The sequence below is a fragment of the Atractosteus spatula genome, chromosome 13 (genome assembly GCF_055471065.1).
Source record: "Atractosteus spatula isolate fAtrSpa1 chromosome 13, fAtrSpa1.hap1, whole genome shotgun sequence".
NCBI lineage: Eukaryota > Metazoa > Chordata > Actinopteri > Semionotiformes > Lepisosteidae > Atractosteus > Atractosteus spatula.
The window spans coordinates 3948367-3960852 of record NC_142718.1 but is presented as its reverse complement, the minus strand read 5'-3'; the positions used below and the strand labels follow the sequence as shown (position 1 = coordinate 3960852).

The 12486-nt window shown below is 41.4% G+C and overlaps 1 protein-coding gene across 3 annotated transcripts in view; it reads right to left on the bottom strand.

Annotated features, from left to right (window-relative positions):
• The window catches only part of pard3ba (par-3 family cell polarity regulator beta a), a 315539-nt gene that overhangs the window by 51391 nt on the left and 251662 nt on the right, over positions 1-12486 (bottom strand). For all 3 annotated transcript variants that reach the window (XM_088930125.1, XM_088930127.1, XM_088930126.1), the window contains one exon: positions 4317-4437. In XM_088930125.1, coding sequence (XP_088786251.1) covers positions 4317-4437 — 121 coding nt within the window. The remainder of the gene's footprint in view (positions 1-4316; positions 4438-12486) is intronic.

Genomic DNA, 12486 nt, shown 5'->3' with positions numbered 1-12486 from the left:
GGATCAGATGGCAAAATACATCATTCTAACTGGCCTGTTGCCAGATGTAGCTTACAGCAAAATTACATGTTTTCTTCAGCTAAAGACCAGGTTAGAAACCTCTTAATTATACCATACTATATATATTTTAAATACAACAGGGTTATGACAATGCTTGCATTAGTAAAGCTAAACTGCAGTTTTGGCAGTGTCTTCTGGGTGAGGAGGAAGGTACAAGCTGCATAACCCTCCTAAAATCACAGGTTATACAAAGATTGTTTATAAGATGTTAAGGTGGATCTGAAAAGAGGAAATAACCATCGATCATTAGAAAGCTGTTTAATTCTGGTAAGGGTTGTGGCCATCCAGAGGCTATCCTGGGGGCACAGGGTTCAACACAGGGCCACGCCCTGCATGGTACATTACTGTAGCAAAGGACACACACAGGGACAATTTAGAGACACCAATTAACCCAGCCAGCATGCGTTTCCAGTCCACCACAGGGCAGATACCCACTCTGGGACATTTAAAAAACACTACCGAATGACATATGCACATATTTACAGAACATTAAACCTAGCGGCTTGCAATCCTTACTGGGAACTTTCCAAAAACTGATGGAAGGAGAAGCACCACAAAAGTGAAGAACAGAGTCTTAGAACATGGGTGGAAAGCAAGATCAGTGTTATTCACAAGCATAAGCACACCAGTCACGAAGTAGCCTTAACCAGCAAGTGTTTGAAGCTGGGGGGAATCACGACTGCCTAGAGAAAAACCATGCCGGCATGGCAAACAACAACATGCAAACTCCACACGGAAGGTATCTCAGGGCAGAACCGGACCCGGTACCCAAGACACCAGAGCTTGGTAGAGCACGTAGCACCATCAACCGCAAGGATCCGTAACCTTCCCAGAAACAATTTATTGACAGGAAAATAATGTGCAACATACCAGAATTCAAAATGCCAAAACTGTATATTAAAAAACGTGGAAATTCAGTCAAATACACCATTGATCCACAGCACTTTTATGCGATACAATTCAGTTGTGCTGGCATCAGGCTTCAGAGCTAGAATATGCAAGCATCTGTCAGGTTGGAATTTTCCACAGTGTGTCTGCAAGTTCTCTGTGGTGCTTTCTGGGCCTCAGTGTGGTGGGAAGCAGTCTGCTATGGTTTTGTAAACGTTCCTTTGAATGTAGCTATTCCATTCATGACAATACCTGACACACTTAAACAGAACACTTTGTTTTTGTCATTGCCACCGCATTCATTATAAGGTGTGTTAAAAAAAATCAATTGAAAAAACTAACTTTTCTAAGTGGAACAGCACCTTCACAGCTCCTCCTTGGCGCGGTAGATACTGCAATGTATTTTCTTAGCTTCACACAGGCCGGAGCTGCTGACTCCCAATGGGAGTGCGCTGAACTATGTTTACCACACGGTGTGTTTACCAGGCCACCACAATGCATCAATCACGCTGGGGAAAGCATTCTGCCATCCAGTCAGGGTTTCAAATTATTTCACATTTCTCTCTCGCTGCTTTTAGAAGTTCAGATAAACGATCTTGCTCCCAGAAACACAAAGCACGCACTTGTAACCGAAGAGGGAAAAAAACAACTGGAAAATGAAACGTCATGCTTAATTTTTCATAGCGTACGACCATCGCGATAAAGAGTGAGCTCTGTGAGAGGACGGCCACATAGCTTCCTTAAAGATAATGTTATCAAAATTAATAGCCGTTCTGCACTGAAAGGAAACAAGTCTTTATTTCTAATTAATGTGGTCACATGCTGAATGTGGGGCCAAGATCAAGCTAGCGTGAGGCAAGAGCAAGCCAGACTCTCCTCTGAGTTTGAACGATTAACTAGGAGAGCGCAAAAGCGCAACTTTCAGATCATAATTGTCACTGTACAGGGCACTGGCCACTGTATTTTTCATTCTGTTTTTATTTTTATTATAAAAAGCAGTGTAGCCAATTGTATTTAAGATTCCTCCTAAGAAAACGGAAAAACATTGTGAGTCCTTATTCAACTTTAAAGCCCACTGCAATTGTTGTCATGTCCTTTGCCTCTTGTTACTAAGCAAATTCCCAATGGCTACCCAAACAAGGCCTACTGGTGCGTAACAGGCCCCAGTCACAATTGCTTCAGTCACGCAGGGTCTGAACAGGCAGGCACCTGCACTGCCCTTTTATCAGTCTCACTCGGCAGACAACCTCTTTCTATAATCTGGGAATACTGTACTTAATGAGCATCGGAAACACTGCCGAGCAGAAAACAACTGAAATACTCAAAGCATTTATGAAGCAATATTGATTCTTGGTCCCTGAGAAGTTCCAGTAACCAGTTTTTCTTGTTTTATATACCACATTAGTTCTTTAAATGCAAATTGCTATTATTATTGGTGCCATAATAATGTAGCTCCCCCTGCTAACATTGCAAGCTCACTGGAATCCAACAAACTGTGGTAACACACACATGATCAGTTCAGGAAACCCTGAAACCCCATTCTCAATAAACCCTGACAAAATGTTGGTCAAATATGTGTGCAGGCATGTGTGGAAGTCATGTCTGATTTGGCTAAGAAGGCCCAAATTCACACCCGGCAATTTGGGACACAAGGCCCAGTTAATGATCCCAGATACAGCTTTCACTACTTGAGCGAATCTTCTTTCAACAGCCTAACAAGTTCCAAAGGCAGTTGGGTGTCGTAATGATACAGTTCACATACTACAGATGTTGTCAATGTGTAAAAATAAGTAACAATTGAGTCAGTCAAGCCAGTAAATGCCCACGTGGAACTGGAACCAGAAAACCCAATGGCTTACCAGGATGAGGGGAGATTACAAGTGCTGTAGAATCTTAGGAGGTGGTAGGAAGAAGTAAAAAAAAAGCAAACATTACTGGCTGAGTCCAGTCTTCACCAACTATACTTATTAAAACCAAGCCAGTTATCAACTTTTTGGGTTCTGTGCTAAGTTTGACAAAGATCACATTTCTTTTCATTGTCATCCTGCAGTGTAACATGTACTTACTGTATATGCAGTTACTCAGCCAAAATGAACCAAAATAGCTAACAGGGCAGAAGATATATTATGCCTGTGTTTTTTCAGCAAATTGGTGCTGTTTCCACTAAACCTTGTATTTCCATCTCTTATACTTTTAAAATGATAAAATTGTAGCCCTGCCGAGATAAGCAGGCATTTTACAAAATCTGGAAACAGTTATCAGCAGTTTATAAAACTAGAAAAATTCCCATTGATTTAGTAAATGCCTGCAAAAGAAGATTATAAGCAGTATCCTGTTAGATGTGGGTAACAGCCAGAACTGAGTTTGCATTGTAAAAAGGTGAATGCCCCTTACAAAGATGTGTTCAGTGGAAATCTGAGCTCAGCTCAGTGGAAAATAAGCACAGCTACACACATCTCACAAAAGTTCGTGTACACACACAAGCAGAGGTCATAAGACTTGACATTCCTTATCAGAAGCACCGATGTGCTCATCAGGACACTGAGCTCTGGTTCTGCAGACCATTTTCTGCATTTTTTCCCCAATGACCAGCTCTGGCCTTTATGTCTATGGGGTGGGTGACAAGTAACAGGACTAACTGGGTTAGCTGTGTGATTAGGGGGAATGAGAAACATCATTTAAAAGAAAAATGCCCATGTGCAAAGAATTTAAAAAACATAGGAAGAACATGGCTCGGGAGATGTCATTCAGATCAGAACCAGACTGCTTTGGATCCATCCATGACAAATGGCCCTTCATGTTAAATATCTTTGGCTGTTTCAGTACTTGGCTGTTTCAACTGTAAATGATAATGATACACTTCAGCGTTTGTACTACCATGTAAGCCTTTTGTAAGCCTAAGAACGCAACTAATCAGAAGGTACTGCACCTGAAGATAATGTCCAGGCTATGTGTACTGACATCACACTGAAGTACCAGTTGCCATTATTTGTTATGCATTGAAAATATCCTTTCATCATCTTCATGTTCTGATAAAACACTTACGCTGCATGGCAGCCTTTATAAGAAGGGTCTTGGATCATCACGGCAGCTTTTTTTCTCCTATCTGTGCAAATGAGCATGTAAGATGGGCATGCCAGTACCATGTGCATATCATTTCCCTCATTAGCCCCATCTCTCCATGACCTTTGCATAAATTAGCGTGCTTTTAGCATGTGTGGCACATATAAATTTACACATCGGCTAAGTTTTTACATGGTTTGTGGAGATGGAGTCTCATTACGCAGTTTTAGTCGTTGGCTCACCGGCTTATGATCACCTTTCTTGAAGGAGATCACACTGGGGTCGTGCGGACGTGCGATACTCACCCTGTGCGGGTCAAATTCTGGGGGCCTTCGGCGGGCTTCAAGCTCCTCATATGCTGGTGCTGCCCCCTCCCGTCGGGCCTGCTGGTATTCCTTACGCAGTTGCTGAATTCGGTCCACGGTGCTGCGATGACAGAGCAAAACAGCCATGAACCCTCTAGGAATCCCAGACAAATATTGACCTTTCAAGGTAAGACATATTAGGGTGTTCTTACTGTATCTGCAGAGCCTGTTAGAAGAATAGAATATTATAATATTATAAGGAAGACAAACACAACCCTACAACCTTTATAGGAAGCACAAGTCTGGCAACAATAATCCATTGGGAGACCAGTTCTGAATAGCTGGGATCCTTAGGGCTGTCACTCTGTTACTAATGTGGGACGATTTCCACCCAACTCCGTTTATCATCAATGCATTCTTGAGCCAATTAGAATTTTTTTTCTCTTTCTTTTTTTGTTCTCTTCTTTTAAAAATCTATGCCTTTCAGAGGACTGGCTAGGATGAATAAGTGACAGCATAATTCTATAATCACAGGGAATCATGAATTCCTGTAAAAGTGTGACAGCTTTTTAAATATTAGGTGCCACATTCACAAAGATGCATTTCTATTCAATCAGTCCCACATGAATATATGCAAAGAGAAAATGACATTTAATAGTATAAGGAGCAAAATCAGTGGTCCTAAGAGGATTTCAGTCCTAGAGAGCAGTTTCATTCTTCAATTCAGGTTAGATGGACATAAAATTCATACATATCCGTATTACCTTTGTTATGATAAACAAAACTGGGTGATAAAACAAATACAATTAATGAAAGACTGTTGAGAAAAAAATATTAGAAAAGGCATATTAACTTACTTGCCATTTTTTATTCAAATTCAAATTATTAGAGATAGATTCAGGATTAAAGGACATTTGGAACTATTAAAAAGGGTAAAAATGTTATTTTTTCATGTAGGTTTAACTACTTAATAGGATGGCAAATTTAGCACAGAAGGGAACAGAAAAACAAACAGAGCTTCAGAGAAGTTTTTCCTCGCACATTTTGAGTGCCAAAATCACATTAACATGAAAAGCACCTTTTGTTTTCCACTTACAGTAGATTACAGCCTTTAGAGCAAATTCTGGTCTACAGCAGACTACTGCTGAAACTCTGAAATTCCCTCTGTATGTGTTTAAGTTAAACAAATGAAATACCAGTCAATGCAATTATGTTTAAAGAAATGTTAATTAAATTCATGTTAAATTAACATTGAAAGAAATGTTATAATACTGGATATACCGAATGTCTGACCCACAGATAACGTCTGCACACTAATATTAGACGTTAGATCCTTAAGAATGAGTTGTCAAACACTGTGTTAAAAACTTCCAAAGAACTCAGACGCTTGAAATAAACTCCCAACAACCTTTTCTGCTGTGTCACCTCGCTCTCACGCAAAACTGCGTCCCACGAATCGCATCTGCCCGGCTCTGATTTTTTTCAACAAAGGCTGCCATTTATTACAGCCGGGGCAACCCATTTCTTAACTGTTTTAGGCAGAAGGCGCTTTATTGCTCGTTGCTGAGAGAAGTCACGCTGTTTTCATTTGCAAAATTCGCCTCAAGCAAATGAACCAAAAAAAAAAAAAGAGAGCCCCTATTCAGAAAGTTGAACTGAAACGCACAGCCAAAGATCAGCAGATGATTCGCATTAAGGAGGAGAACGCTGAGTGGAAGATTCAAGGAGAAATCATTCTTTACGAGCTGGGGTCAGGGTATAGCAGGTGCTTCGGCTTAGAAGAGCACTACCCTATTGGCAGGTAGAACTCAGTGGGGTCTTGGGACCGTCTATTGTAAGAGACCTGTAAGGAAGCACCACTCCCACTGGGAAGTCAGTAGTCCACAGAAACATCATTTCTAGCGATCATGAGCAATAAAGAAGTGTACAGATCTAGTAGAGACACATTCAGGCCTATAGCGAATAAATGACAAAGCTCCACATTTAGTTTAGGGGGATCATTTGGGACTGCATCTACAAACAACAGCTTTTTGCTGGGATATTACTTCATGCAGTAAACCACCCACCTCTTCCCCCAAAGGGAAGAATATGGGCTTTATGGTGTTGAATGACACCCTGATCTAGATCTAGTGACTGGGGTTGGAGGGAGGGGGGGGGGAGCAGGATTTGAATGTCACTAAGAAGAACGAAAACCCATGGAAGATAAAGGGAAATCACCCCAAGTTCTTAACCACATTTTTCACGTCATGTCTTCTTACAGTACAGTATGTGCCAACTGGCTGAAGCATTACGATCACTGCACACTGGTGAGTCTTCAGTGTAAACACCCCATGCAGTTTTGAAAGCGCTACATCTCTTTCCTAGTGAAGATGTTTCAGTATTCTTTGGAGATCAAGTCAGTTTGCCTTTCTAGCATCCTGAAACAGAAGCCTAGTGCAGCTGAAATTCAAACTACCAGTTGGCAGTCAACTGGACTTTAGGGAGCCATTCACAAATCTAAGAGAATTCTTGGGAGTAGTAGTGTTAATGGTTAATTTGCATACTGCATGTGGTAGAAGCCCTTAGGCTCTTAGGGAGAAAAGTGAGTGGGGAAAAAAATAAAACAAGATTGATGCTGAATCTCTAAAACTGCAGAGGCTGTTTATTTTTTTCAGGTGGCTAAATCATAAACCACCGAGAAGCAGTTGTTTTAAATTATATTCGCTCATTTATAGTGCTAGCTAATTTATTTATAATCATCAAGGATTTGCAGTGTATTTCAGAGTGGGATGAGTGAACCATCAGTTGAAAGATAAAAAACAGAGTCCAGTACAGATATGTCTAAGTCTGATGCCTGCATTAAATGAGATTCCCACCTGTATTTTCCGCACAATCAATACTTTTACTTTTTGTTATAAATTGTGTGCTTTCACTCTGCCAACTTTAAAAAAAAAAATTTTAACAGAAAAGTACCGTCAGCATCTCCATCTCTCGGGACAAGTACACAAGCGCAGCTTCTCACAAATTCCTCTTGTTCGCCGAAGAACTCACACAGCGCACCAACGTCAGGTCTAATTTAAGCATTTTTCCATCAATGGCAAAAGGAAAAAAAAACTGCTGTTTTTTTCTGCTCTACTCTGGCAGATCAACTCATTAACGGGGCTCAGGGAGACCTGAGTTTAACAACAACTCGACGAAAGGCGACTGAAATGAGCAGGGCCCGGCAAAAAGGCTTAACGATGAGTATTAGTTTTCTTTAACGCGCTGTTTTTCGGAAACCTCGTTAAGCGGCTTGCCGAAATGCCTGGCATACCGAAGATCTGACGCAGTGGGGGCTGACAGATGCATGAGCTCAACAACTTCGGGACACGCAAACTAGCAAGGCCGGCAAATGGATGCGGTGCCGCCCAGGAACCTGGAAAAAAAAAAGGGGGAACCGTTTCTCCCTCCTTCGCTCTTCGGATGGTTTCCATCAAGTTTCCATCCACCAGACTCTGACGCTCTCAACTCCTGCTCCGACCGCGTCTCGGTTCGGAGTCGCATCGCCTCGCGAACCTCGAGCATTAGCAGCAGTTAGTCCCGCTGGGAGGAACGCCGGCTGCAGCCTGCCCCACAGCTTCCATCTGTCAGCGTCTGCAACAGCCTTCATCAGTGAGCCTTCCTTTCCGCTGAGAGAACAACTGCACTCCCATTCTGAGAAAGAGGAGCCCTGTGCCAACCTGACACAGGGCCAGTAACTTTCCACCAGAGTTTTAATCCCCTTGTATTCTAACACATTGCCGCATCTCCCCCCACAAAACGGCTTGTGCAGCATCTCATTCACTGATATTTGCAAATGTTCTTTCATTTAGGCTTTTTCTGAGCTGTAATCAAATAACAAAATATCACATCTCCCCCAGTTTCCAAGAACGAATGCATTAATCCCTTTCTGCAGCTCATCCGAATTTAAATACTTTTGACAAGCCGACTCATATTCCAAACTGAACGGAGTCGTGCTGTGGGGGGGGGGGGGGGGGGGATCCCAGGCGGTTTAACTAGTAAAGGCAGTTTTTGTTGGCGTGTAGTCTGAGCCCTGCAGTCCAGACACTGCTGCTTAGAGTCTGTCATCAGCCACTGTGAACTGGGATTTCAGACGCAGGGGGCGAGCACTGGTTGGACACCCCAGAGAAACAGACAGACTGGAGCTGATTAAGGCATCCTAATTGTGAGCTGGTGCTTTGCATCATTCGATACGAAGGCTCCTGTGACTTGCCTGGCAAATGTAAGTTTATAGTGCTGTACAGCAAGAGCCAAATCAATGCATACTCTTTAGTAGGCTTTGTGGGACACGCAGCATGGAAGATACCAGATGGCTCTGATAAGCTGGAGGAACGCTTCACAAATGACAATTGCAAACTGGCAGGACAAAGACAGAAAAATGCATATCCATTTTTTTTAGTAACCCCCACCAAACATTTTAAAGCAAACTGACCATTTTCAGTGATCATTTCACCCCATTACTGCGTGTCAACCAATACACAGGTGGTTTATTATTGCTGCTCTTACCTATGTTCTTTCACACGGTGATCATCTTTACTATACACAAGCAAGACGAAAACAAAAAACACTCAAACACCTGACATCTATGAATTGGGTTCATTTCTCTGCTCTCCTCCCCACTGTGTTCTGGCACACTATGTCTGCCGTCGCATCATCCAGGTGGGGCTGCACATTGGTGGTGGTGGTGGAGGGGAGTCCCCATTACCTGTAAAGCGCTTTGAGTGGAGTGTCCAGAAAGGCGCTATATACGTGTAAGCAATTATTATTATTATTATTATTCAACGACACTGGCACTGCCCAAATGAACTCTCTCATAAAAAACTTTTTACGATTCATTCCAGCAGAAACTGCTGGCTGTGCTTCATCTGAGAAGATAATGATAACATCATCCCCCTCAACAGATGCTGGTTGGGTTCAGTATTTATTAGCAGGGTGTCATTACAGAGGGTAGAAGCTTAGCACAAAGGTCTTTAACATCGTCTGCTTCTGTATGTGATTTTAGGATATACACGTGACCTGCAATTAAGGCTGAATTAGATCACTACAATTATACTCTATTTGAACTTTGTTTTTTTTTTTTAATTCTCACCTCACTTTCCCTGACAAAATGCCTGAAAGAATAAAGCATAAATGTGTACTAACATTCATCTTCTTCCCTTTTGACTACACACAAAAGCTCCCTCATGGCTAGTTTATAGGATTGATGGGGCACCACAGAAGAAAACAACAATTTTATCAAAGGCGCCTATTGATTGTGACAAAGAAGGAGTGCTTTATCATAAAACACCAGTTTCATAATTTTGCTTTCTAACGACCTGTAAATAATTAACAGCTCTCCCGAAGGCTTCCTTTGCACATTAGCTTCAACGAACCGGTTATATTTCATGCAGCTAAATCTGAAATGGTCTGGGAAAGGCGCCGTTATTACACATATATTCTTGAAATGAACTAGCATTCAGCTCGTCTCTCAGATAAAGACAATGGAGCCAAAGGATGTTGAAAAAAAGACAACAGATTTATCAGGAATTTTGAAAAAAGACTATAATACACTGCATTTTTATTTCTGAGATCCACTAATTTAGGGTACTTCTAACTTATAAACCAAAAAAAGGGAAAGTACATAGACCACATGAGTACAAATAATCAATTTCTCTTGACCTTTCAATTACAGTTAAAGCTATTGTACATCTTTCCAAGTGTCACATTACATGCAAACACTTCATCTAGCTGGATTGGTGAAAACAATCTAAAGGATTACTGTACCTTCAACCGACAAGGCTGGGAATCTTGTTCCATACTCCCACAACCATTACTGTAAAGAAGTGCCGCCTATTCTCATATTCGAAGGTGGTTAACAATAGTTTCCATTTGTATCCTTTGGTTTTGCATTTAAGGGTCGATTCTAAAGACGTCCCCCGGGATGACATTGGCTGTGCCTGTGAGGATTTTGAATACCCATTCAAGACTAAAACCACTCTGTCCTAAAACAGTTCTTTTGGCCTCTCAGATTAGGATATTTTTTTTATTCACAGGAATGCATCTAGATGCTCTGGAGTGATTTTGGAGCACCAATATACTTTCTGTAACATGGTGACCTATATTGTAGATAATATTTTAAATAAGATTTTACAAGCATATTGCACAATTTTAACATTCCTTGATTTAAATTCTAAGCTTTTTACAATATGGATCAATACATACAGTAAAACAATACATGGATATGTAGTGTTTGGCTTTTAATTAGTCCCCCCACAGTAACTAGAATATGAAAGTAATGTGTCGATATAAGCACCTCAGCCTGTGAATGAACTGAACTCTCAGCAAGGGCAACAAGTGACTTCCAGCTTTGATTCCAGCTGTAGTCAGTCCAGGTGATTATCTGTACAAGACAGATGGATGAAAAGGTTTCAGGTTGTAAAACTGCATTCACACTGAGATTCGAGCAGATACAAATATGAATAAATAATCCTTACACTTATACAGCGCTTTTCTGGACACTCCACTCAAAGTGCTTTACAGGTAATGGGGATCCCCTCCACCACCACCAGTGTGCAGCCCCACCTGGATGATGCGAGGGCAACCAGAGTGTGCCAGTACACTCCCCACACACCAGCTCTCAGTGGGGAGGAGAACAGAGTGATGAAACCAGTTCAGAGATAGGGATTAAGTGGCCATGACTGAGAAAGGCTTGGAGGAAATTTGGCCAGGACACGGGAGTAACAACCCTACTATTTCTGGGATACACCCTGGGGTTTTTATTCATCACAGTGTGTCAGAACCTTGGTTTTACATCTCATCTGAAGGACAGCACTTTTTTTTTTAATAGTATAGTGTCCCCATCACTATACTGTGGCTTTAGGACCCACACAGACCGCAGGGTGAGCGCCCCCTACTGGTTCCACTTAGACCCTTCCAGCAGCAACCTTAGCTTTACCAGGAGTCTCGCATCCAGGTACTGACCAGGATCACACCTGTTGAGCTTCAGTGGGGCTGCCACTTGAAATACATACTGTATGGCTTTAAGCATGGAACATAGCTAAAATATATATACTTACTAAAAGCTTATTTTTTTAAACGGATTCATTTTCATTCAGAGATGACTTAATTTAGGTACAACTCGAGAAGCAGTGAGTCATTTTCAGAAATGCATTATACAAACTCCTGACTCCAACAAAATATTTAATAAAGAGACCATAACCGAAGGAGAAACAACAAACAAGTTTGTGCAAATGAAATTCCTATCACATAATGTAATTGTTGTTTTTGGAAAAGAGAAGCAGCTAGATGAAAGGGAGAGTAAGCTTTTCTGCAGAACTATGCACTTTCAAGAAAACAATCTGGAATAAAGTTCAATTTAGGTCTGGTTTCAAATGAACCTATGTGTACTACAAACTGGGCGGAGCAGTGGCTCTGTGGCTAAGGATCTGCGCCTGTGGCTAGAAGGCTGCCGGTTCAAATCCCGCAGCCGGTAGAGGAATCCTACTCCGTTGGGCTCCTGAGCAAGGCCCTTAACCCCAACTGCTCCAGGGGTGCCATATAAATGGCTGACCCTGCACTCTGACCCCAGGCTCTCTCCCTGTCTGTGTGTCTCATGGAGAGCGAGCTGGGGTATGCGAAAAGATAATTCCTAATGCAAGAAATTGTAAATAAAGTGATATTATTATTATTATTATTATTATTATAATAACTGTAGTACACTGTTTGTGCATAAAGTCATTTGCAGTACGCTTTGAAATGAATGGCCAATAAGTTTGACAAACCTACGTCTCTTGCACCCAAGTGTGTAACTCAAAGCATACTGTATATAAAACATCCATGAGCCACAGTGTAAAGCACTCATCAAGATGCAATCAACAAGCATTCTTCACTGAAACAATTTATATTTAATTTCACGAGTGTTTAACTTGGTTTTGTGAGATAGGAGAATAATAAAAAAAACTCTCAGAGATTTCTACAATAAAAACTTTCTGGAGTACAGTAAAATACTGGATTTTACTTTGATATGCTGCTCACTTTAAACACATCAGCTTCTTTGGAAGCAGCCGGATGGTAGTGGAGATGTACAGTACTAGCACTTTAGTAAGGTCAGTTTTTTAGCCACTGACGTATATGGTAGCTCAATGTTAAAAATGAGCTGTGGGTCCCTTTGTGT